This window comes from Myxine glutinosa, chromosome 8, assembly GCF_964187855.1.
Source record: "Myxine glutinosa chromosome 8, kmMyxGlut1.1, whole genome shotgun sequence".
In the NCBI taxonomy this organism is placed as follows: Eukaryota; Metazoa; Chordata; class Myxini; order Myxiniformes; family Myxinidae; genus Myxine; species Myxine glutinosa.
In genome coordinates, this window is record NC_136268.1 from 145674177 (window position 1) to 145701706 (window position 27530).

The following is a 27530-nucleotide window of genomic DNA, read 5'->3' on the forward strand; positions in this document are numbered from 1 at the left end:
ACATGGGATGAAACCTGGGTCCATCTTTCCATGCCAGAGGTAAAGCGAGCCAACACAGAGTGGATATACACTCCTGGCTCCCATCACCAAAAATTGAAACACGAGAAATGTTATCGGAAGCAGTGTGTAGGGACTTTAACAGTTTAATTAATGTGAAAATTTTTGTATGAGACAAAACCATCAATCTGCAGTTGAGACCTGTCACGCAATGAAATGAGACAAGTAATTCTGCAGCTGATAGCCAGGTATATTTTGAAGGTATTTACTGCATGATAATGCTCTCCATCACGTGGCAAATGTGACTTATTATGACAGCAACTGCACATTGGGGAGTTCTGAATTCTGCCCCAATGAGGTCTGGACTTGCTCTTTCAAGATTTTTATCTAATTCAACCACGCGGAAGTATCTTGGTGGCATTACGTATAGTCTGGTCTGTAAGGGGAAAAATTGTGCAGATTTGTCTACAAGCATGACATTTGGCACACTTGTAGTTTTTGAGACATGCTGAATTTCAAATCTGCCGGGAGCCAAAGCCAATTCTCAATGGGAGCGCCATATTTGACACTTCATAATGGCCGCCACTCAAAAACTGACTTTTCCGTTACTAGCCAACCAAAAGTCACATCATTACAATTAAAAAGCACTTTTCTAGGGTTTTGGACCTCACTGATTCTAAATCTGATGTCTGTTTGACAGTAGCCTTGACAGGAAATTTTTACATATTTTTTTTTTTAATGTTTGACAATTCTTTTAAATTTTTAATTTTTTTATTTAAATTTTAATTTTTTTTATTTTATTTCAGGTGCCTGTCGTTCTGCTGTGGGAATAGAAGAATAGAATAGAAGAATAGAGAATAGAAGTCCTAGCTGTACTGGTAGTGGATGGCAAGGATGGATGCCATCAACTGGGAGCTTTGCTGTGTCTGCCAAGAAGAAAAGGATGAACGGTTGCAGACGCCAACGGAAGAGGGCCTTGCTTCAATTGAGAAAGATCTGAATGGTTTTTAAAGCCATTGGTGTCATGCCTTCTTGTTTGAAAGTGTCATGGGCTCAGCTTGATGAGGGCCAGGGCATTGCTAAGGACGCTTCAGACACACAATGCCAAATATCACAAAGTTTGCAGAACCTACTGCAGTAACTCTCTCGCCTGAGAAGGTTCACACTGAAAAAGAGGCTTCTAGTGACCAAAACTCACCTAAGAAACTACGGACCAGTTTTGCAGTGTCTTCTGCTCCTCAGAAGTCTCCTTGTTGCATAATATGTGAGGGACAGGACCAAAATAATCTACGTAAAGTTGAAACATTTAATGTAGACACAAACTTAAAGACCTGGGCTCAGAGCACCAACAATTTCAATCTTCTGGGCAAACTGATTGCCCACGCAGCTGATGCCCACGCTGGTGACACTTACTATCATGTACAGTGTTCCTTGCACCTGAGAGACTCAGCTCGTGCTGAGGATCGCAGATCATCTGCAGGTCCTCCTGCCCCTCACTTCAATTCAGTTGCCATTGCGCAAATTGTTGCTTTAGTCGAGGACTCTGACTCAGTCTTCAAACTGTCTGCTTTGCGACAGTTATATAGAACACTTGTGGAGCAACAGGGAATTCCCTGTTCTGATACCAGGGAACCACATGCCACACGGTTCAAGGAGTATCTTCTGAAGCTGCTTCCTGAGTCGACAGAGTTCTCCCAGGGCAAGGAAGTCTATATCTCTAGCAACCAGAACGTTGGAGATCTAATAGCTGAAGCCCATAAGTCCCAGATAGGTCAGGATGATGCTTTGTTGTTGATGCGAGCAGCAGTAATACTTAGGAAATGCTGTCTCCAGAGGCAAGAACCATTTACTGGTTATTTTGCCTCTGATTCCCTGACATCTCCCATCCCTGGACAGCTGAGAAGCTTCCTCAACATCCTGCTCCAGGGCCCCTCAATCTTGCGTGAACAGAGCAATGAGGAGTTGCAGGCGCAGGTACAAGGCAGGGCAAGAGTTGCAAGCGCCATTGCCCAGCAGATTATTTATAATACCTGCAGTGGTTCACATCATGCCACAAAGTCCAGCAACATGCGTCACAACAAAGAACATGAGACCCCTTTCCCTTTGTACCAGGGCCTCAAGCTGCATGGTGAGGGTAGGCGGAAGAAAGAGATCAATAATGCCAATGCCTTTGGGGTTTCTGTGTCTTACAGTCGTGTCTTGGAGATCAGGCGATCCATGGCACGAGCACACGTCAAACAGTTTGTCCAGGATGGAGTTGTGCTGCCCACAAACATCCGTAGTGGGGTCTTCGTGACCTTTGATGTAGACAACTTGGATAGCAGCAACCAAGGTAACTTCTCCCACGATGAGTTCCATGGGACAGCAATCAGCGTGACAAACCACCTGTCTTGGGACAACCAAGGAGTACAGCGACCCTCTATCGAGCTGGATCCTACAGACACTACTGTACCACAACTTCCTGAATCCTACACAGTGGTTCAGCCAGCTGAATTCTCAAGCAATGATTTGGATGTACCATGTACTCCAGATCTCAATTCTTGGCCATCTCATAATCTGCTACATGGAGCCAAATTCAAGGATGAGTCCTGGATGGCACATGTGTCCACAGTGCTGAAACAGGACACATTGCCAGAAGGTGAAGTCATCACCTGGTCAGGCTACAACTCCCGACTCATGAGTGATGACTCTGTGAAGCCTAAGGCATTGATAAGGGGTTCTACCTCTGTTCCCTGGCAAAGCAGCCACACCTTCTATGATGAAACATGCAATGCATCTCACAATGCAAGGCACAGAGGTCCTCAACCCTGGTCAAACTCCTGTGCTTGGTGGTGACCAGCCTCTGTATGCTATCGCTAAGCAGCTGCAGTGGTCATTCCCTGACACAATGGGGGAAGATAAGCTGGTCCTGATGATGGGCGCTCTACACATAGAGGACAAAATGCACCAGATGATTGGTAAGTTGCTGCGGGACTCTGGGTGGAGCAACATTCTTACTCAGGCCCAGGTCCTCACATCTGGCCATGCCCAGTCTGTGCTTCATGAGCATCATATAAAGCGCACTCGCTATGCTCACCTGGTCTCTGTCATGGGTCTGTATCTCCTCAGACAGAAGTCATACTCCAATTACTGCTCTGGTGTTGAGGGACCACCTGAGTCTCTAGAGATCTGGGCTCAAAGGTCCAGAACTCACAATCCCATGTTCATGTTCTGGTCTACCATCGTGGACCTGGAGCTCCTAATGTGCCGCTTCATCCTTTCTCTCCGTGAGGGAGACTTCCTGCTGTATGTGCAGGTCTGTGATGAGCTGTGCTCCTGGTTCCATGTGATGGATCACACAAACTATGCTCGTTGGCTACCAGTGCATGTGCGGGATATGGTCCAGTTGCCTGAGAAGCACCCACAGTTGTATGCTGAGTTTCTCAAGGGGAACTTTGTTGTCCAGAGGTCACCGCACAAGTTCAGCCTCATTGGCAAGGACCAATCTCATGAGCAGTCAAACAAGAACCTTCAGGCCCATGGTGGTGCAGTTGGTCTGTATGAAAACCCTGAGGCCCTCAATCTTTTCATGCTAGCAGGTCCCGACTGCTCTCGATGTATTGAGGAGTTTGAGGCTGTGTTGGACACTGCAAGCTCACACACTACCCATCACGAAGAAGCAAGTGCTTTGCAGACTAAGTACAAGAAAGATGTTCTGTCATTTGTGGAGATAGCTGAACAGCTAGGTAATCCCTTTGCCAATGGCCATGAGCTTGTGGCTCTACACACACAGGAGGTCATGAAAGATGAAGTTGTTGCATCGCTTGCCCAGCTTCATGACCTTGGAAAAGATCTGCATGCCAAGTTTGTAACACAGACTCTAGACCAGGACACTTTGCCAATAACAAACACTCTCAAACGCCAAAATGTCCTCACATTTGCCAATCGTCCTGTTACCACCAAAAAGGGAGGCACATCAGGCAGTGCTCAGAGAAACTCTTCCCTCATAACCAAGCTTTTCCTGTCCTTGCAGTCTCGACCTGATGCAGACATGGAAGAGTTCTTCCGGTATGAGAATCAGAGAGAACCACCTAGTCTCTCAAACCAAGGATCACTCAGGTCTGGCAAAAAGTCGGACATTCTAGAGCACCTAAAGGCACCCACTGGTCGCTCAGCTGCAGCCAAAGCAGCCACAGTTGTGGTACTTGACATGGCAGCTGTTGTTCACATGGTGCAGCCGACCTCAGCACACACATTCACTGATTATGTGTCACAGCATTTGGTGCCATTTGTGGAGTCACAGGTAACTCCAACTGTCACACGGGTAGATGCTGTCTGGGACACCTACCCAGAGGACTACCTCAAAACCCTGACACACCATCGTCGTGGCTTAGACCCCATGTACCAGGATTGGGGATGGCCAGACCCGTATTCCAAAGAAGGACTGGAACACTGGGTTCCTCAAGAATACTGACAACAAGAGGGAACTGTTCCCCTTCCTGAGTGCACAGCTTGTAAAGCAGGATCTGGGTGGGAGACTTCTCCTCAGCACCAACAAGGAGAGTGTTCTCTCCAACAAACAACATGACGTGTCTGGTCTTCAGCCATGTAACCACACTGAGGCTGATACCAGGATACTGCTCCATCTTGCCCATGCAGCACAGCAGCACCACCAGGTTGCCTTGGTGCACACAGTCGACAGTGATGTGGTCATCCTGGCCATTCACTTCTTTTCATCACTTGGGCTGTCCCAGTTGTGGGTCTGTCTCGGCAGTGGGAAGAAGATGCGTGACATTCCTATCCACACTCTCTCTGCCCAGCTAGGACCATCAACGTGCCTGGCACTGCCACTATTCCACGCGATCACAGGCTGTGACACTGTGTCACACTTCCTGGGATGTGGTAAGAAGTCAGCCTGGTCAGCCTGGCAGAGCACACCAGGACTGACGGACACCCTTGTTGCCCTCACCAGTGAACCCCAAGAGCTCAGCCCACAGTCCCAGCACATGTGCACTCTAGAGCGCTTTGTTGTAGTCATGTACAGCAAGGGCTGTGGTCTGGAAAGAGTCAATGAGGCTAGGCTTTGACTCTTTACAAGTGGGAAGAAGACACTAGAGGCCTTACCACCAACACAAGCTGCTCTATATCAACACATCCGCAGAGCAATGCTGCAGGCCAGCTTCTTCTGGAGTCAGGCAACGTCTGTTTACCAGGACATCCCTGACTTCCATGACTGGGGGTGGCACAAGGACAGCAGTGGTGGGTGGTTGCCCTTCTGGACAACCCTTGAGGACAGCAGCAAGGCCTGTTCCATCCTTTTGCAGTGTGGCTGTGCGAAGTCATGCACAGGGAACTGCAAGTGCTGCAGAGCTGGCGTTCGTTGCACAATTTTGTGCAAATGCGAAGGTGGATGTGTGAACAATGAGAATTCATGAATCAGTGTGACACCAGTCACAGCACGTGATATGATTGATACATTTATTGATTGATTGATTTACTATTAATATATGTAAATTAATTAATTAATATTAACACAGTGCTTAATGGTTATTAGCCTGATTTTGTTGATCAATAAAGGATACCTTGATCTCTTGGTTTTACTTGTTTTACTTCCTGATTTATGACTTTAAGTGTCAAAGTTATGCAAAATTTATTATAATATTCACCGGCGGCCATATTGGATTTTCCAATTTGGCGATCCCTGTCAAGGCTACTGTCAAACAGACATCAGATTTAGAATCAGTGAGGTCCAAAACCCTAGAAAAGTGATTTTAATTGTAATTATGTGACTTTTGGTTGGCTAGTAACGGAAAAGTCAGTTTTTGAGTGGCGGCCATTTTGAAGTGTCAAATATGGCGCTCCCATTGAGAATTGGCTTTGGCTCCCGGCAGATTTGAATTCAGCAGGTCACAAACTACAAGTGTGCCAAGTTTCATGCTTGTAGACAAATTTGCACAATCCCCCCTTAAAATCCCCCTAACAGACCAGACTAGTATACAAATGATGAAGATCAAAGCATGTGTCCCAAAGTATTTGCGTACCCATCCCAAAGATTTCCAGACATGTGGCATCAAGGTACAACTGCATCAATAAGACAAGTGTGATCATCTAGCATGATTGAGTTTCAACAACAAGGTGAGGTTCATTCAAACTCCTTATACTGTGCTCGAATATGAAGCCTACACCCACCTTGAAGTACACTTCTATATTTTATATATATATATATATATATATATATATATATATATATATATATATATATATATATAGATATATATATATATATATATATATATATATATATATATATATATTATTTTTCAGTGTATTTTACATTTTTACATGTTTATTAAAATCGCACTTTCATACCACATTGAATCTGGTGCCTGCAGATGGGTAAAGAGAACTATGATGGCATGTTCTGGTTAAGGTTTCAAACAAATCATAGGTCATGACTGCAATGAAGTCCAGGTATCTGAAAAACAAACATTTCCAGGTTATTTTAAAGTCGGGCCATAATAATTTTTTTATTCTTTTTTGTATACAACATCGAGGCCCGTGTAAGAGCTAACATGAATCACAAAAAACATAAACGGACACATAAAACATATAATAAAGGGAGCGGAAGACAAGATGAGGATGGAGAGGGAAGCACACAAGCACAACAACGGTAGAGAACAGGGACATTGAGAGATCTGTGGGACGAAGAGTATTTGGGGGCAGGGGAAAGGGGGGGGGGGGGGGGTGGGGAAGAGGTATAAAATAAATGGACACTGCTCGGACTTCCAGGAAAGACGTTGGTATTTCAAAATGGTGGATCTGGGGTGAATTAACGGGGGTAGAAAAATCAAGGTTTTGGAATGGGGAAGATAAGAGATGTAATGGTGGTGAACAGCTGTTTTAAAGACCTGGAGGGAGCGGTGGGATTGAAGAGAGTGGGGGACTTTGTTCCAGAGGTGAGAGAAAAAAGGAATGAAAGAGTGAAGGTGAGTGGAGGGTCTTGATTTTGGCAATTTCACCAGAAGAGGGTTGCCGGCAGATCGTGTGCGACCTGAAGGAATATTTGGGGGACAACGCACAGACAGAGCTGGGGGAGCAAGGCCGGAGATGAGTCGGTAGAAGACAGAAAGACCACCAACCTGCCTGCAGTGAGCGAGTGAAAGGCCCTCAGAATCAGCTTCATCGTGGGAGATTCCAATGATTCTGAAACCTTCAGTGTTACTTTATCAACTAACTAACTAGAGAATTCATAAAACACATTACCCCATGCTATACTCGCTTCAAAAACGATACCAACACAGGGAGTAGAGTTAAACAAAAAAGTGAAGATGAAGAAACCGAGAAAGAAGGAAAAGATCATGTTGTTGTTGTTGTTGTTGTTGTTGTTGTGTTGCCACATTCAGTTCTGGTTGAACAGATCAGCAGCACGGAGATAGCCAATCAACCTCACATGAGCGACCCAGAGATCCCTCACATCCAAGATGTTGTGCTCTTGCCTACGTGAAGCCAGGACCACGCTCCACGCAGTCTCAATATCCTACTTGGCATTCTAATTTAGTTGCCTGTATCTGGGATATCCATTTCTGGCCTGGGTTTCACTGACCACATGATGACTGGTGATATCGGTACAGTGTGTGATTCGTGCCTCATTCAGACATCTTTGATCAGGGTGAGGATCAAGTTAGACACAGTGAGTGGATTTTGTAAACATGGGTTTCTTAGTAGGTCACCGAGGCTTCAAACTGTGTCTAGCCAAATGGGCCGGTCGCCCCATATGAAGCCTCTCGTTCTGCCGGTGAGATCACAAGACGAGTCATTCCGAAGCCCAAAAGGTGATTGGTGGCAGCCCACCAGCCAACCGGCCCACCTGGTTCTGACCAGGCAGCCCAGTCCACCCATGTGTAGGATATGTGGCGGAGAGTACTGACACATAAATCTTTGATACCGCGAAAGGAAGTGAAGGGGAATTTATGGTTGTGAGCAGACAACCTCTGCAAATTGGACTTCTCAAGTTTCCCAATCTGAATATAAGGAGGCAGACATCATGTGAAGGGTGGAAATAATGTTTGTTGTAGTCATGGTGGTGTTCTAGGTAAGGGAGGAATGTTGAGGGACCAACCATGTAGGAAAATAATTATTGAGAAGGTTTGGAAAATAATCCTTGTGAAGAAGAAGAAAAAGAAGAAGCGGGATACATCGTGATGTAAAATAATCCGTGGAGTCCTCCTGATGGAGAAATAAGAAAGGTGAACCATTTAAAACTAGAACGCCACTCAGTAGAGCGCATACTCCCGCCGTGGGTCAAGTTGGAATAGTACGATTTCACAAAAGTTTGAGGGAGTAGTTCAGTGACAACACAAGACAGACACTGCACATATATACAGTCACGTGAAAAAGTAAGTACACCCCATGTAAAATTTTGACTTTTTCAACATATTTCAACATACAGCTATTTGATCTTCCTTTCAACAATATTGACAGATAAAGGTGATATAATATAACAAATATCATGAAACATTTACATTTTGTAGTCCATTGTATAATTTAAACAAACATAAATGCAAATTTCGAATGTGGAAAAAGTAAGTACACCCTTGGCTCTAATAGGTGGTATTGCCCCCTTTGGCAGAAACAACCTCAGGTCGGCGTTTCTTATAACTGTCTACCAGTCTCTGACATCGACTGGGAGAAATTTTTGCCCACTAGTCCATGCAGAATTCTTTCAGCTGTGCGATGTTTGAGGGGTTTCTTGAATGCACAGCTCGTTTCAAATCCCACCACAACATCTCGATGGGATTTAGATCCGGGCTTTCACTTGGCCATTCCAGAACCCTCCATTTCTTTCTTTTTAGCCATTCCTTGGTGGATTTACTGGTATGTTTAGGGTCATTGTCATGTTGCAAGGTCCACCTTCGGTTGAGCTTCAACTTTCCGCCAGATGGCCTCACATTATCCTCAAGCACCGTCTGGTACAATGAAGAATTCATAGTGGATTCTATGATGGTGAGCTGCCCAGGCTCTGATGCAGCAAAGCTGCCCCAAACCATAATATTTCTACCACCATGCTTTACAGTTGGTATCAGGTTCTTGTGGTCAAATGCTATCTTTGGTTTTCGCCAAACATGTCTTCTGGTACTGTGGCCAAATAGCTCTAACTTTGACGCATCTGTCCAGAGCACATTGTTCCAGAAGTGCTGGTCTTTGCCTAGGTGTTCATTGGCAAACTTTAGTCTTGCCCTGATGTTCTTTCTGGACAACAAAGGTTTCCTCCTGGCACACCTCCCATGTAGATCAAATTTGTGCAGCCTCTTTCTAATGGTAGACTCGTACACTTTGACATCAACAGTGGCAAGAGCTACCTGTAGGTCCCGTGATGACATTCTGGGGTTCGTAGAGACTTCTTTCAGCATCTTGCGGTCTGCTCTCGGGTTGAACTTGCTGGTGCAGCCTGGCGTGAACAAGTTGGCAGTTGTTTGGAATCTTCTCCACTTGTAGATGATCTTCCGGACAGTCGAATGATTGATTTCAAATTGTTTGGAGATCTTTTTAAATCCCTTCCCAGACTCATAGGCATCTATAACCTTCTTTCTGAAGGCCTCAGAGAGCTCTTTTGATCTAGGCATGGTGACGCCGCACACTTCAACAACAAAGAGAAAACCAAACGAAATGTCTGAGGTTTAAATAAGACAGGTTCCTCCAAGATCCTCTCTGACGATGTTCTAATTATTTGCACCTGAGCTGGTGCACCTGATTCTAATTTTAGGTATTTGAAGTAGTGATAAATGTGGGGGTGTAATTACTTTTTCCACATGCGAAATTTGCATTTATGTTTATTTAAATTATACAATGGACTACAAAATGTAAATGTTTCATGATATTTGTTATATTATATCACCTTTATCTGTTAATATTGTTGAAATGAAGATCAAATAGCTGTATGTTGAAATATGTTGAAAAAGTCAAAACTTTACATGGGGTGTACTTACTTTTTCACGTGACTGTATATTTAGAATATATAGAAGATAATGTTAAAACAAGTACAAAAAGTTTAATTTTTTTTTTTTTTTTTTTTTTTTTTTTTGTATACAAGATCGAGGCTCGTGAAAGAGCGAACATTAATCACACAGAAAGACAAACAGACACACAAAACAAATAACATCGGGAGCGGTAGACAAGATGGGGAGAGAGGGGGAAGGACACAAACACAACATTTGAGAGCAGGGACCGAGAGACATGGAGACATCGAGAGAACTGTGGGAGGGAGAGGGCTTTGGGGGGGAGGCATGGGAAGGGGGGGGGGGGGTGGGAGAGGTATAAAACATATGGACACTGCCAAGACTTCCAGGAAAGAAGTTGGAATTTCAAACAAGGTGGATCTGGGGTGAATTAGTGGGGGTAGAAAAGATCACGGTTTTGGATGGGGGAAGATAAGAGATGGTGGTGAACAGCTGTTTTGAAGACCTGGAGGGAGGAGTGTGATTGAAGTGAGTGTGGGAGTTTGTTCCAGAGGTGGGAGAAAAGAGGAATGAAAGAGTGAAGGTGAGCAGAGAGCCGAGATTTCGGCAGTTTAACCATCAGAGGGTGGCTGGCAGATCTTGTGCGACCTGTAGGAATATTTGGGGGACAGAGCACAGAGAGAGCTGGGGGAGCAAGGACAGAGAGGAGTCGGTAGAAGACAGAAAGACCACCTACCTGCCTGCAGTGAGTGAGTGAAAGGCCCTCAGAGATAGCTTCATCGCGGGAGATTCCAATGATTCTGAAAGCTTTGGATTCAACAGCGTGAAGCCGAGCCAGGTGTGAGGCAGGAGCACCAGCCCATGGGGGAGAACAGTATTCCATTGAGCTGCGGATGAAAGCCTTGTATGTGGTGAGGAGCTCAGGTGTGCCGAGGAAGGACTTCGCACGACGGAGGATGCCCAGTCGGCGACTGGCTTTGGAGGCCAGCTTGGAAATGTGGTTTTCCCAAGAAAGATCATGGCAGATGGTGAGACCCAAAAGCTTGTGCGACAGAACTTCTTGGAGAGGATTGTTGAGAAAGTAGATGGGAGGGTTGTCCAGTCGATCTTTTCGGAGAGACATAGTAAGAGTGTGAGATTTGTCAGGATTGAAAGACATGTTCCACATGATTGACCAGTCTGTGATTTTGTCCAGGTCTTCAGAGAGTGAGAAGGCTGCAGACTGCCGATCTGAGGGAAGAGGATTGGAGCGGCAGAGAGTGGAGTCATCAGCAAAGAGATACAGAGGATTTTCCAGAGAGTCGGAGAGATCATTGATAAAGACCAGAAAAAGCACAGGGCCCAGCACACTGCCTTGGGGAACTCCAGCCTGAACGGGAAGGGGAGATGAGAGAAATCCATTCAGGGCCACACGTTGACTACGACCAGAGAGGAAGTCCGCAAGCCATGCATGGAGATTTCCATGGATACCATAGGAGGAGAGTTTGGTGAGCAGAGCTGGGTGCCAGACCGTATCGAAGGCACGTGATATGTCAAGGGAGACAGCTCTGATTTCCTGTTTGGCATTGAGGACCTCCATCCATTGTTGAGACAGCAGAAGCAGCATGTCCAGAGTAGAGTGACCTGGTCTGAAACCAAATTGATGATCAGAGATCAAGCCATTGGAGAAGAGGAAAGATTTCATATCCGAAGCAATGATGGATTCCATGACTTTGCTGATAATTGGGAGCAGGCTGATTGGTCTGTAGTTGCAAGGATCTGTTTTTGCACCTTTTTTGTGTAAAGCGGTAATGTTTGCTGATTTCCAGGATGCTGGCGGATGACCTTGAGCAAAGGATAGGGTGAAAAGAACAGAGAGAGGGTGAGATAGAGCGGCAGAGCAGGATTTTAGGACCCGTGGGCTGATGCCATCTGGTCCAGTTGCAGAATCAGAGTCGAGGTTTGACAAAAACTCCTCCACCTTGTCAGGAGAGAAGGTCACAGAGTCCAGGAGCAGTTTGGTTCGACTGGGAAAGGTGGGAACAGACAGAGATGGGTTTGGGACTAAGGATTTTGAGGCAAACACAGAGTTGAGACATTCGGCTTTGTCACGTGCGATGTCAACTGTGTGGCCATTTGAGGTAAGGGAGGGGATGGAGGGGGAACAAACACCAGAAACGGATTTGACCAGACGCCACCAGGATTTGGAGGAAGGAGACAGGTTTGAGAGTTCATTCTTGAGTGAGGAGAGATAATGCTTCCTGGCACTCCTGAGGGTAGACACACACTTGTTCCGAGCTTGGTGGAAGGAACTGAGATTTCCTTCAGTTGGATTAGCCTTCCAAGAGGCAAAGGCAAGTTGTTTCAGGGCAACTGCCTCACCACAAGATTCAGTGTACCATGGACGGGAGGAAGGGTAAGACAATTAAAACAAAAGCCACGTCGATGTTACACAATGCCTATATGCAGCTGTGCCTATAACGTCGATGTTATAGGCACAGGACATTCCTATTGATTCGATTACTTGATGTTATTTTTGTGCAAAGTGAAAATATATCTCGGCAATTTCCCGTGTGTGGCGACGAATTTTTAATATATCTCGGCATTTTCCCGTCTGTTATTTCAGGCGGTGTATGACTGACCATGCTGCGATTTAAAAAAAAAATATCTCGGCAATTTCCCGTGTGTGGCGACACGTGAACGAAGCTATGATCCTCTCTCCACATTATTGTGACGACGTATAAATTAAATATTTCATCGTGACGATTGTCATCAAATGGACGAATTTTTAATATATCTCGGCATTTTCCCATCTGTTATTTCAGGCGGTGTATGACTGCCCATACCGCGATTTAAAAAATATATATCTCGGCAATTTCCCATATGTGGCGACACGTGAACGAAGCTATCTCCTCTCTCCACATTATTGTGACGACGTATAAATTAAATATTTCATCGTGACGATTATCATCAAATGGACGAATTTTTAATATATCTCGGCATTTTCCCGTCTGTTATTTCAGGCGGTGTATGACTGACCATGCCGCGATTTAAACAAAATATATATATCTCGGCATTTTCCCGTCTGTTATTTCAGGCGGTGTATGACTGACCATGCCGCGATTTAAAAAAAAAATATCTCAATGGACTTGAAGTTACAGGCCTTTGAGAATTGATTTCGTTCTATAAAGGGCAACTTTCATCGGATTTTCTTCACGTTTTTTTTCAGCCGAGTCTAAAACTATGTTAGCGACTGTGAAAAATGAAATGATATATCGAATTTGATTTGAAAGAAAACTGTGTGAGAGAGCATGACACCACGGGCCTACAAAACAGGCCTCAAAGCTATGCGAGTTAATAAAATGGTGGATATTTGTTTATATGAAGCCTCTCCCACAATGGGTGGAGCTATGGTTCCCAGAATGGGTGGAGCTTTGAGGTTTTGTCTTCTCTGCAAGAACAACAAGAACAAGAACAAGAACAAGAAGAAGAAGAACAAGAACAACAGCAGAGGGCACTCTATGAGCAGCGTCTGCGACGCGGCTAAAAAACAAGGCAATTTCACTTACATTTTCGGATTCAGCGTTCAATTCTATATAAGTGAGTGTATTTTGAGGCATGTGTGACTTCAAATAAAATTGTAAGCCAGGAAAACGTTCGTTTCATTCCTTAGGGATACAACATGTAAAACTGGCCCAAACGTCAAAACAAAACTCGCTCAATTTAAGTCGTACAAGCTAATGCGACCACTCATTCTTCTGGGAAGAATCCCGTGCACATTCTGGTCACACGTATAAGTCACCTAAGTCTTTATAAGTTCATCAAATACTGACACCGCGATTGACATTCGCTGAGGTAAATGTTGATATCTCTTCTGAGGTGAAAAAAAACAACAACAAAAAACAGTTTTAAAGCATTATACGCATCAATCGATACATTTTATGAAACGGGGAAACCGAATACACACTTTGGTGGTTTTAAAATGACAGAATATTTCTTTATTAGAAAAAAAAAAGAACCTTGAAGACGACGCTGCTAACAAAATACACCGCTCTAACGCATAACCACGAGTTTAAACTACATTTACAACAAATATGAAAACTATTTTCATATCACAATGTTAAATATAGAATATATAGAAGATAATGTTAAAAAAAATGAGCCCTATCTTCCAATGATAAACAATCTTTCAAAAAATTCCTGGATCCAGAATAATATCCTGAGCTTCACCAAAAACTAATCAATTCTTCCTTATCCCAAGGGCAATCATCCCACCAACTTTCATCCAAATCCGTTCAGAACTTTTCCAGATATCTTGTTCACGAACACACACACGCACACACACACATGACATGGACACGATCGAATGCATTACTCCCTGGCGGGAGTAAATAGGTTTCCAGGCTTTTAAAGGAAGAAGCGTTTCATTCAATGAAGATTCAGTTTGGAGATATTGAGAAAAGGATGTGATAAATAATACCAAACCACCTTTTTAGAGGCCATTTTTCCACACAATGCAGGGGTTGGCCTTCGTTTGGCCACACAAAGCAGGGGTTGGCCTTCGTTTGGGCACCATGGTCCTCTTTTTGAAGCAATGTTTTATGGCCGGATGCCCTTCCTGCCACCAACCCTGTTAGTCGCCTCTTGTGACATACAGGGAATTACCAGTGAACTGGTACTCAATTTGCCGACCTCAGAAGGATGCCAGGCTGAGTCAACCCCCCTGGCGTTAATTCAGCGATCGACCGGGATTAGAACCCAGGATCCTAGGATCCCAAGCCCGCACCCTATCCCACTAAGCCAACACCAGGCATAATGTGATGTGATGTGATAAATAAAGAAGTGCAGAAAATCCAAGCAGAAGGAAATACAGGCAGATTGAGTTTGTGTTTTGGAGAGAAGAAACTAAATGCTATTGCAGGCTGGATAGCGAGAGCTTACCCCTGAATCTTGTCCACTTCGTAGCCACCGTCGATTATGTCTGTTGCAGCAGCAGAGGCAATAGTGAGTAATAATCGTGATTTTCCTTTCTGCATACGTTCTTCATCAAAAGCTTGCCGGAGAGTCTGTGACAAAGACACGCTGGGATGTTTTTTATTTGTATTATTTTTTTGTAGACAGAGTCAAGGCTCGTGTAAGAACTAACACATTACATACAAAAAAATGCACGGACCCACAACACATACAATAAATAAAGGGAGCGGGAGGCAAGGGGTGAGAGAGGAAAGCATACAAGCACAGCAACAGCAGAGAACAGGGACGTCGGTAGATCTGTGGAAGGAGGAGGGTAGGAGGGGGAGTGGGTGGGGAAAGTGGTACATGGTATAAAGCAAATGAACACTATAGTCAGGTTCACTATGTTTTTTCGTTCAAAATCATGGTAGATTAGCAAACCTATACATTTTTGGAAACGTTATTACATGGAAAATCTGAAAATCAATGTTTACATTTGCCAATTCCGACCAATTCGATTCGACCAATTCGACCAATTCGACCAATCGACCAATTCCATTCGACCAATTCGACCATTCGACCAATCGCTTCGATCGACCATTCGACCATTCGACCAATTCAATCGATTCGATTCATCGAATTCGATTCGATCGACCATTCGACCAATTCGATTTGCCAATCAATTTGACCGACCTTTGCTTGTGTGGAACGGACTGTGAAAACGATGCGGACTATATTGTCGGATACGACACACAGGACAGTGATGACGAACTCTAAATGGCATATTCTGTAATCATGTATGTTTGATGCCATTGACTGCCTGTGTATATTTTGTCATTGACTGCCTGTGTAGATGTGAAGTTATACTGACTGCATGTGTATATATGATTTTGCTGACTGCCTGTGTATGTTTGGTGATATGAATTATTGTGACACATTTTGATGTTATTAACTGCCTGTACAAAATGATAACATGTATTTGATTATGCAACTTATCGCGAATATAAAGACAGTATTTTGCAATTCAAAACCTTTGATTCGTGTCTTACCATTCCCCATAGCACTAATTTGATACTTTCATTGGATTCCTTGTCCCTGAAAATATAGGTTTAGTATATTTTTAAAAGTTTTTAGGGTAATTAGAGGCAGAAATAGAACAAAATATGTATTTTACAGTGGCCATTTTGAAAATCCAAAATGGCCGCCATACATGTATCTCTCCAAATGTAAACATTGATTTTTAGTTTCCTTATGCGATGACCTTTCCAAAAATGCATAGGTTTGCTAATCTACCATGATTTTGAACGAAATATAATTTATTGACATAGTGAACCTGACTACTACTCGGAATTTCAGGAAATAAGTTGGAGATTGAAAGAGGTGGATTTGGGGTATTTTAACGGGGGTAGAAAAGACCAAGGTTTTGGATGGGGGACGATAAGAGATGGTGGTGAACAGCTGTTTTAAAGACCTGGAGTGAGGATTGGGATTGAAGAGAGTGAGTGAGTGAGTTTGTTCCAGAGGAGGGAGAAAAGGGGAATGAAAGAGTGAAGGTGAGCAGAGAGTCTTGATTTTACCAGTTTCACCAGAAAGGGGTTGCTGGCAGAGCGTGTGCGTCCTGCAGGAATATTTGGGGGACAGAGCACAGACAAAGCAGGGGGGGGGGGGCAAGGCCGGAGAGGAGTCGGTAGAAGGCAGAAAGCCCACCAACCTGCCTACAGTGAGTGAGTGAAAGGCCCTCAGCATCAGCTTCTTCACGGGAGATTCCAATGATTCTGAATGATTTGGTTTCAACAGCCTGAAGCCGAGCAAGGTGTGATGCAGGAGCACCAGCCCAGAGGAATGAATGAATGAATGATCGCTTTTTTAAAGGCCATTTTCCCCCGCTAGAGGGGGGGTTGGCCTTGCGGGTCCCATGACAATCATGGTTCCCTTTTTGAGGCAATGTTTTGTTATGGCCGGATGCCCTTCCTGACGCCAACGCTTGGTCACGCTCTTACGACGCGCAGGGATACCGTGTACCTATTCTAAACCGGGGTACACACCGTGATCATTCATCCCAGCGAGCTGGTACTCAATTTGCCGACCTCGGAAGGATGACAGGCTGAGTCATCCCCCCTGGCGTTAATTCAGGGATCGACCGGGATTCGAACCCAGGATCCTCGGATCCCAAGCCGGCACCCTAACCGCTAAGCCAACACCAACCCAGAGGGGAGAGCAGTATTCCATTGAGCTGCAGATGAAAGTTTTGTATGTGGTGAGGAGCTCAGAAGTGGCCAGAAAAGGCTTTGCACGATGGAGGGTGCCCAGTTGGCGACTCGCTTTTGCGGCCAGCTTGGAAATGTGGTTTTCCCAGGAAAGATCATGGCAGATAGTGAGACCCAAAAAGGGATGTGATGCATCTCAATATAAGTCTCAAAATGGTTACTAATATCTGCATGGCCTTGTTGAAGATTGTTATGTGCAATAAAAAGCAAATATCAAATCAACGTGTGACCATTATGAAAGAAACACTGCGCTGTGAATGCTGAACCGATGAAATAAAGGCTTTATGTTGAAGAGTAGTCCTCACCAGTATGACAAACATGTGAGTAGTCCTCACCAGTATGACTGCTGAAATGTTGCCAATGGATGCCGATTACGTCATGATTTTGACAGTGATGTTCTTTTAATCTTTCAAAAAGAATGAGGGCATATTTCATGTTAAATGTTATTTTGTTGACAAACGCATACGGAGGCTCATCTTGTTTCCTATAAGAGAGCCGTTTGCATGTCTGTGAGTCGCCATTTTTCTCAGAGATGGCCAAACGGATCTTCGTCATACTTTCAGAGGTTCATCAGAGTGTCGGGAAGTGCTTTAGGCAAAAAGATGTTTTGAAAATTTAGAAAAAGAAAAGTTCGATTAATTTTTTTATTGTATACAATGCCTAAGCCGTTGTAGCTATGTGAAAGGTAATATTAAATGATCCCTGACCCCATTTCTAAGGCGCTGTCGGGAAGTGCTTTAGGCCCCCACAAAAAACATGAAAAAACAAAATTTGATTTCTTCAAAATACCAACAGGAGTAGAACAGCACTGGGTAACGCTGGGTAGCCCTTCTCGTTATCTACCTTATAAAACGAAATGTCTGTGTGTGTGTTTGTACTGATGTCTGTCCCCCTTCATAAGGGTAGGTTTTAAAGGTCAATCTTATAACTTGAACGTGTCTTCACTACAGTCTATTTTTGAGGGTAAAAACAAACTCGAAAAACATTTTCCATTAAAAGAGTAATTATGTCTCTAACATTGGAATTGTAGACGGTGGCTTGCAAACCGAGCCTCAAGGGCGGTGTACAGAAGCGTTTTTTAAAATAACAATAAATACAAGGTGCAGGGAGGTGAAATTCACTGCACGTGATGTGCAACGCGTGCAGATTAAGACGAGTGTCCATTTACATCCGTAGGATGAATAAAGGATAAAAGCACACCTGACACTCGGACGAGGCTTCAGACTTCAGCATGCTCACGTGGCTGCACAATCGAATAAACTGTTCCAACCCGTCATTTTGATGGGCTTCTTACAATTTTATAAGAAAGCTCAGGCACAACAGAAAACGATTTTTGGACCATCATGCTCATCCCATTTCTAAACCACAAGCAACTTGACTGGATGAAGGGAATTCATTCCTTCATTCCTGCGAATGGCTTCTTGAAGATTGCCCTTGACGAAGTAACCTCTTGATGAAAAATGCTCCATGGAGCCCACTCTCGATCACCACACAAGTGATCACAATGGGAGTTTACAGGGAGAAAATGGGAGGAGAAGAACTCGATCACAAATTGGCAATCACAATTAAGAATAAAATGAGCCCCTGGTATAAGGAATTTGACTGTTCAATATGAAAAAGGGTACCAACTGAACTACCCTGCAATTCCTGCATCCTGATAATACGAGTTATAGTATCGGAATAATGATGTCAATATATTATAGTCAATATGACAAAAACAACATCATTACAAAATCTCCAGGCACACCTGCAGCAAGATGGTAAACCTCTGTTTGTCTTCAGGTGGACTCCCCCGAGCTCCCGGATACTCCCAGTCCAGATCCAGTCCATCAAACCCATACTTTCGGCAGAAAATCACCGCAGACCGACTGAACGTGTCCATGTTTGCTTGGCTGGAGACCACCCTCGAAAACCTGGAGAACAAGGAAGTCAATCTCACTCAGAGAAATAAAACCTTTGCTATATAACATAATAATTGAGAAACTCTCCTTGGCCCAGCATTGGTGGTGTAATAGTGAAATTGTTCACTTTGAGTTGGGGAGGTCGGTGGTTGAAACATTGGCCGAGTCATACCAAAGACTTAAAAAATGGTACATGCTGCTTCCTTGCTTGATGCTCAGCAATTTAAAAGATTGCCAACTTATGGTTGTTCGGCCATGATCTATCTTTTAAATCACACACGAACAACCATAAGTAGAACTACATTCAAAGTACACCGCCCCCTTGCCAAATAGATAAATACCATAATATATCCTCCAACGCATGTGGCATTACCGGCGCATCTTCAGCACCGGGTGATACCGCCTTGTAGCACATGGAGATGGAATTGGGAGGGAGTGGTGTACAATAATTGAAGACCATATAATTATAACCAGGCTAAGTCACATTTTATTTTATTTTCCTCGTTTTTCACGTTTTTCAAAATATTTTTCACGTTTTTCTCGAAATGACTAAAATGTGACTTAGCCTGGTTATAATTATATGGTCTTCAATTGATTGATTAATTAATCGTCATCATCATCCATCATCGTTTTACGTCCGTTTCCTTGCTTTCACATGTAAGCCGCGATTCACCTAATGGCCGCTTCGGCAAAAGGCATATTTGAGGCATGTTTTTTGTGGCCGGATGCCCTTCCTGATGCCAGCACAGAATCAGCTGTGGACATAGCCTTTGTCTAAAGAGACATACCTGAAAGGCAGCAAGGAAATATGCAATCAGGTTCCTTCTCCTAGGTGGACTGCCTACCAAGGGTAAAGAGCTCCACCTACCTTGGTTGGATTGGTGAGTGTCACAGCAAGTTCTCACAATGGAGGGTCATGCACCCTAAAGCTCTAGGGTACTAACCGACTCCGAAATCCTCCAGACATTCATTTCATTCCTCAAGGGCCCTGTTACCATGGTGCACCACTCGGAGGTAGTCTGAAAATCTTGGCAAGAGTAGAGACTTTGTACCGGAAGTTTGCACACCCAGCCTTCTTTTTTTGTCTCAAAGCTATCCGGCAGCCGCAGCTAAAAGCAACGAGTGGTAAACTACATCGCACCCTACTACAGCACTAGATGCATACACCTGCCCTGTGAACCCCCCCCCCCCCCCCCACAATCACCACCAGTTGTGTAATTAAAATAAATAAATAAAAATCGAAAAATAATTAATTTCTTAATCAATTGGCAAATAGCATACCTAAACCACCAGTTTATTCCCAAAAATTAAGGAATTAATCAATTAATTGCTTAATGAAAAATACCATTTTTGTAAAACTCTGTGCTCACCATTGTGTCCAAATTTCAGCTTCCTAGCTCAAAGGATGGTTGAGATATCGCCCGGACAAACAAACAAATGGAGTGAAAACTGAGTATGCCCTTTCTGTGTGAGTCATCACTGGGAGCCAAAGGTGTTTGGCACCTGGAGATGGAATAGGGATGGGCGGTGTACAAAAGATAGATCACGGACAACCAAGGAAGGCTTCATGGACTCCTCCTCCGTTGAAGTTCCTTGTAAGTGTTATATTTGCTTGTTATGGCTTTTTATTTGAATTGATGATGTGCTGCTGTGGATACTCTGTGTTGTCCTAAGTGAGAGGGTGCGGTTGCTTTACGACATGAGGAGAGACGCCATGTTGGATAAGCATGTGTGCAAGTTATGGAATAAATGTCCTCTTACTTAACTGAAGTTGTTGGTCGTTTTTTGGTAAGGAACAGTAAGGACCTCATATTATTATTCTCTGTACCAATGACACCTATACGAGGATGCAACATCTGTGGGCCTTACACTGTAAATATGGGATGGATTGTGGTTCTATTATTTCCAACATTGCAAGATTCTCATGTGTGTAAACCTTCATTTATTTAACACGTCACTTGTTAATCAAAGGAAAATGCGAAAACGAAAACATGTCAGTAACACCACCAACGTCGCCAACAACAAATGTGGAACTCACGGAGCAGATCCAAAGTTCCATCCTCCGACCGAAATCAGAATTTTAAGGTCTGGGTTCCTGCAGGACAAAACATAAGCAGTTAAAAATGAAAATGTCTGCAATTGTACAAAGTGCTACGTGGCACACTATAAAACGTTTCTCGCACATGCACAGTGCAGAACCTCTGCAAAGCACTCCAGCAACAACATCGTCTTCCGAGTGGAGGAGAAGAAGAAGAATTGATTTTCCTCACGTAGGTGAATTTGAAATATTTATTGATACGTGCACGGAGAGTTATTGATCCGTGCATGGGAAAGAGTAGACCCGAAAATAACAATACAGAGTACATGCAGGGAGAACTAGAACGCCACTCAGTAGAGCGCATACTCCCGCCGTGGGTTTAGTTGGAATAATACGTTTTGTTTAACATCCCCTCTCCCCAAAACAATAAATGAAAAAGAAAGTAAGCCCTAACTGTCAGAGAATGTATTTTGATATATCTCGGAATTAGAGGAGAAAAACATCATTTAAGAATAAGAATAAAAGCTTTAATGCAGAAAAACAGAAAAAATATTTCCCAAAAAAATTTCCAAAAAATATTCCTGGATCCGGAATAATATCCTGAACTTCACCAAAAACTAATCAATTCTTCCTTATCCCAAGGGCAATCATCCCACCAACTTTCATCCAAATCCGTTCAAACCTTTTCCAGATATCTTGTTCACAAACACACGAACACACGAACATACGAACACACACACACACGATCGATTGCGTTACTCCCCGGTGGGAGTAACAAACCTGAAAATCGCAGAGCCAGAACCAGAATTATTTATTTTGTCTGGGAAGCCCATGCGAGGTTTCTTCTTCTTCAGCATCTCACAACCCTGGGTGAATATGCGATCTTTTAAAAAAAAGTTGGGAATTTTGCCAAATCTGTTTTATTCGTTTGTTAATATACCTCAGCCATTGACAAATCTGGAACTAAATCTTTATAAGTTCATCAAATACTGACACCGCGATTGACATTCGCTGAGCTAAATGTTGATATCTTTTCTGAGGTAAAAAACAAACAAACAAAAAACAGTTTTAAAGCATTATACGTATCAAACGATACATTTTATGAAACGGGGAAACCTAATACACACTTTGGTGGTTTTAAAATGACAGAATATGTCTTTATTAGAAAAAAAAGAAGAACATTGAAGACGACGCTGCTAAAACAAATACACCACTCTAACGCATAACCACGAGTTTAAACTATATTTACAACAAATATGAAAACTATTCTCATATCACAATGTTAAATATAGAATATATAGAAGATAATGTTTAAAAAAAAATGAGCCCTATCTTCCAATGGTAAAAAAATCCTTCAAAAAATTCCTGGATCGGGAATCGGGAATCGGATCGATCGGTTCCTGAGCTTCACCAAAAACTAATCAATTCTTCCTTATCCCAAAGGCAATCATCCCACCAACTTTCATCCAAATCCGTTCAGAACTTTTCCAGATATCTTGTTCACAAACACACGAACACACACACACACACACACACACACACACACACACACACACACACACACACACACACACACACACACACACACACACACACACACACACACACACACACACAAACACACGAGTGAATGCATTACTCCCTGGCAGGAGTAAAAATAGATTGCAAATCAACAATACACAGAATGGCAATGAACAATGCAATACCCCGATCCACTCTTTCAAAGTTTCGGCAGAATAACATGGTTTTTATATGGAGAGAAGAAAAAGAAACAAACAGTGCTTTGTTAATGTTCAAGGTTATGTTTGACGGAAACACTGGTGAGGATGTTCAGGAAATGAAAAAAAATACAAAAGATTTCTTGGAGTAGTAATCGAACCAGAGCCTTGGGAATCATCTATATAATAATAGCGTAAGGACTCGAATTTGTTATCCCTTTTACGCCGCACCCAGTGACCCGATGCCCACAGCACTAATGGATTTACGATCTACGAACCGCACTCTTTGTTTATCACGTACAGGCATACTCGAAAAATCTGAATTAGCTGACGTTGGGGGCCCAAAAGCATCCGATTAACTGCCGATACGACGCCATCTTACGACGCCATCGTATTGGCATCTGCTGGGCGAAGGCGAAGCAAGCCGTCCGCTGATTGGACAGGTGAAGGTGAAAGCAAGCCGTCCACTGAGTGGACAATCCAGAGCATGCATTTGTGCCGGTGTCGGCGATCGTTGTTCATATACACACTCTTCATTCTCATCTTTCTTCCTAACTCTTACTCGGACAAGGAAATCCCCTATGCCATCCATAATGGTACACTCTATCCATACACCACATCCTCCCTTCCGTGGATGTTCCACGGGTTTCGGCTAGTACAAAGTAAAAGTTCTTGCAGCTAATCCAATAAGGGAAGTGCACCCACACACACAATTATTTGCAAGTTATTTTATCTTTCCCTGTGTCCGTGTTTCAAGTCTGTTGTGGAAACGTCCAAATTTAGGAATTTATTGGACCGTGTTTTATTTTGTATTACCGGCATTGCTTTTAATAAAGCCAGTATTTTTGGACATTTTAAATCCGTTTCTTGTGAGTTATTTTCCGCAGGTTTGAGGACTGCTGGTGGGTTCCATGCAAGTAAGTGCTCTTCAGCATCCTCCACCTTCTCCTTCCCCCCTCCCCCCCTGCATGTATTAACTCCGCCACATTTTATGAACGCCTTGGAGTAACAGCTTGTTCGGCTATCCGTTCCTCGGAAAGATTTTAATCGCCAGGAACGCGACAATATATATTTTTTATTCATATATATTTTTTCATATGCACATAGTTTTTACTTCTGGTAAAAGTTTTCCACAAAATGCCATGATAAGCTATTTATTCACGTTAACACAGCATTTGTCCAATGAGAAAACAGTGTTACGACTGTATAGAATAGAAGGTACTCATTGTTTTCCCCATCGCAGATGTCTGATAAAATACTTTTTCCAAGGCTGTTAGCTCACAGGAATGTGTTTCTTTTTACCCAAAACCCAGATTTTGTCTTACAGGATATTTTATTAATAAAATGGTCCATTAACATATATTTATTTCATTGGTGATATATGAAAGAGTATAATAAATTCTAATCTACCACATACTGCAAATGATTATAAAGATATGGAGAATCGAAAAGGCTTGTTTAAATGGCCCAGTAGGGGCTAATGTGGAGTTTAATGGTAACAGCCAATCCAACCTCCTTACAGCCAAGAAGTTTAATTTTATTTGATCAATTAAGCAGTAATGGGCATTTTTTGAGTATAAAAAAAAATTGGCTACACTTCCACATTCGTCCCTTTTGTCCTATCAGGACAACTTCAAAGTGTCCAATTTTAATTAAGGTTTCACGTGAAAACCCTCGCCTGGGCTGATTAGCTGTGGTGGAGACCGGTCGTTTTCCGTTCACGTATCTAGCTTAATTGCTGCTGGCCTGGGATGGAAGCCCCTTATCAGACCTTTCTCACAGTTCTGTTTAATGTATAGAATGAAAAAATACAAGTAGACAGATCACGTGAAGAATGGTGCAGAGTGTGGACATGGGGGCAGGGGGAGGGGGAAGATGGGGCCTTAGAAATAGACATTTGAGCGAGAAGACAAGAGCTTCTGAACACAACTCAACACTATCTCGTTAATTACATTACGCTTATTCTGACATGTACTATGAAATAACTAGTACAAACTAAACCCCATTACCCCCAAAGTAATTTCCGTAACAATGTTTAATGTACAGAAATGGTGGAATCCTCCCCTTCCGTCTTCACATTCATTTCCCCTTCGTTCCAGTTCCTCCTCTTCTCACAATTTCGCTTCCTTCTTCTCCTCCCCTTAAATATTTCACTTGATTTGCTTCTTTTCTTCCCATGAAAAGATGATATTATCACACTTTCCAAATATTCTTAGTTAAACAACAACAACCCGATTAAAACTACAGTTTTAAAGAGGTTTTCAAGTACATAGTAATCAAAATAACTTTCATCTTCCTCTATTACTATCTGAGGGCATTTTGGTTGTTGATACTTTGTTGATGGAATGCTCTTGCTAAAGGGCTGTTAATGAACATCAGAAAAAAAATGATACGGAAATTAATTGATATTCATTACTTACACATTCTTCAGCTGCATTATGTCCTTGTAGAGAGTAACATCATTCCATTCTACTTTGGCCACATGGTTGTTCTCCTTTATGGTGGCAAATGCGTAGAAGATGTGGGTGCACAGGTGAGCATCAACATTTGCTGGAAAGAATTTGCTGGATCCCAGGCGGTATTGGCTCCAGTTGGTGAAGTAGCACACTCTCTTGAAATCTCTGGCTGTTCAGGAGCAAATCACTCAAATAAATAGGGGCAATGATGAGTGTGCACTGAAATAATCATATTCACATGGCAAACTTTGTCGAATCCTGTATTTTCTTAAGCCATGGTCGGTGGCTCCGCCGTTCTTTATTTGTGACATGTAAATCTTCGTTTCTAATAGATCCGGGTGTGCCTATGGAAGCCTAGGGCCTTTGGAGTCGATGGTGTCTTTGGAGTGGAGTCGATGATCTTTGGAGTCTTATGCATTGGAGTCGACATGGTGCGCATAACGTCACATCATGCTGTTGCTATTATTAGGTCCGAAGAGCTACACCTATTGGTTACCAGCAAATACCACCCACCACTTCGCTTGGAGATGGAGGAGACAGAAAGAAGGAGGCGGGAGAGAGATGGGACTGGCCCGGCTGTAGGAGTGAGCTGCACACGGCCCGTATGATTCGTGCGGAAGGCCTGTTGCGCGCCGGCGGGCGCGGCCTAGGGAGCGAGGGCATGCGGAAGTGTGCAGCGTGGGAGCGAGCGGTTCCGGCCAACGACCTTGACGACCCCTGACGAGACCCCACCAGTGATCAGAGATAAGTGCACCCACACACACAATTATTTGCAAGTTATTTTATCTTTCCCTGTGTTCGTGTTTCAAGTCTGTTGTGGGGACGTCCCAATTTAGGAATTTATTTGACCGTGTTTTATTTTGTATTACCGGCATTGCTATTAATAAAGCCAGTATTTTTGGACATTTTAAATCCGTTTCTTGTGAGTTATTTTCCACAGGTTTGAGGACTGCTGGTGGGTTCCATGCAAGTAAGTGCTCTTCAGCATCCTCCACCTCCTCCTTCCCCCTCCCTCCCCCACCCCCCGCATGTATTAACTCCGCCACATCTGATGAACGCCTTGGAGTAACAGCTTGTTCGGCTATCCGTTCCTCGGAAAGATTTTAATCGCCAGGAACGTGACAATATATATTTTTTATTCATATATATATTTTCATATATACATAGTTTTTACTTCTTGTAAAAGTTTTCCACAAAATGCCATGATAAGCTATTTATTCACGTTAACACAGCATTTGTCCAATGAGAAAAAAACCCCTTGGGAAGGGGCGATATTATTTGTATTAATATTGATTTGTAATAACATTAATACGAGTATATGCTATTTTCATTCGTGTTATTATTTTTGTAACTAACAGCTTCCTTGGAAAACGCCATGATTAGTTGTCTTAATATGGGTATACGCCACAACACACAACCCCCTTGGAGGGGAAAAAAGAGGTCTCTACAAGCTCCATTGTATGACCCTTTGTCCTCCTGTCAAGTTTGGTTGAGATTGGATAAGTAATGATCGAATGTATTGCTGTCAAAAAAAAAAATCAGACAGACATCAAATTGCGTATTTTTGTATAATTTTCAGATTTCACTGCAGATTTCGCCACTTATTTAGTCCACGTGATCCTATCCACAAATCCAAAAACAGATTTTGATTATATACTTTAATTAGCCCGTGAAATTAGTCCAAGGCAAGGTATTTTGAGCAGGCTGAAACAAAATGGCGGCTTATGACGCCTGTGAGGTGAAAGTGGGGAGACCAAGGGGAAGCCTTTTTTTTTTTTTCTCATAATGAGCACCCTGTTATTAGTCCCCTACCGGTGTACACTGGAGGGGACTATAGGTTTGCATGCCGTCCCTCAGTCCGTCAGTCCGTCAGTCTGTCAGTCCGTCACGCAAAGAACAGTTTTCCGGAATTCTTTTCTAAACGCTTAATGCTAATGATTTCAAACTCGGCACATGGTTTCCTCATGATAAGTTACAGATCTAGTTCGAACTTCATGACGTTTCGATCATTTTTGACAAAGTTATGGCACTTTGAACTTTGGGAATTCTGATAATTATGATGATCCTTAACTCAGTGCCATTTTAAGTTATAATTTCCTTTAAAAACCAATTTCTCTGCAATAATAGGACCGATTGAGATCAAATTTTCACCGTAGCGGGGACTCGGTCTGTAGAATATTTTAATGGTAATTATGACGTCACAGGTTACGTGGTTCGGCAGCCATATTGTTTTTCGTGAAAACACGAAAACCCCTTTTTCTCTGCAACGGCTGAACAGATCGAGGC

At 43.1% G+C, this 27530-nt stretch overlaps 1 protein-coding gene across 8 annotated transcripts in view; it reads right to left on the reverse strand.

The window, feature by feature from the left end:
* Nucleotides 1–27530, reverse strand: part of LOC137432990 (chitotriosidase-1) — a 337722-nt gene that overhangs the window by 261426 nt on the left and 48766 nt on the right. For all 8 annotated transcript variants that reach the window (XM_068125359.2, XM_068125358.2, XM_078783806.1 and 5 more), the window contains 5 exons: nt 25209–25413; nt 21071–21127; nt 18879–19044; nt 14853–14977; nt 6346–6451 (listed from right to left, as the gene is read on the reverse strand). In XM_068125359.2, the coding sequence (XP_067981460.2) occupies nt 6346–6451; nt 14853–14977; nt 18879–19044; nt 21071–21127; nt 25209–25413 (659 nt within the window). The remainder of the gene's footprint in view (nt 1–6345; nt 6452–14852; nt 14978–18878; nt 19045–21070; nt 21128–25208; nt 25414–27530) is intronic.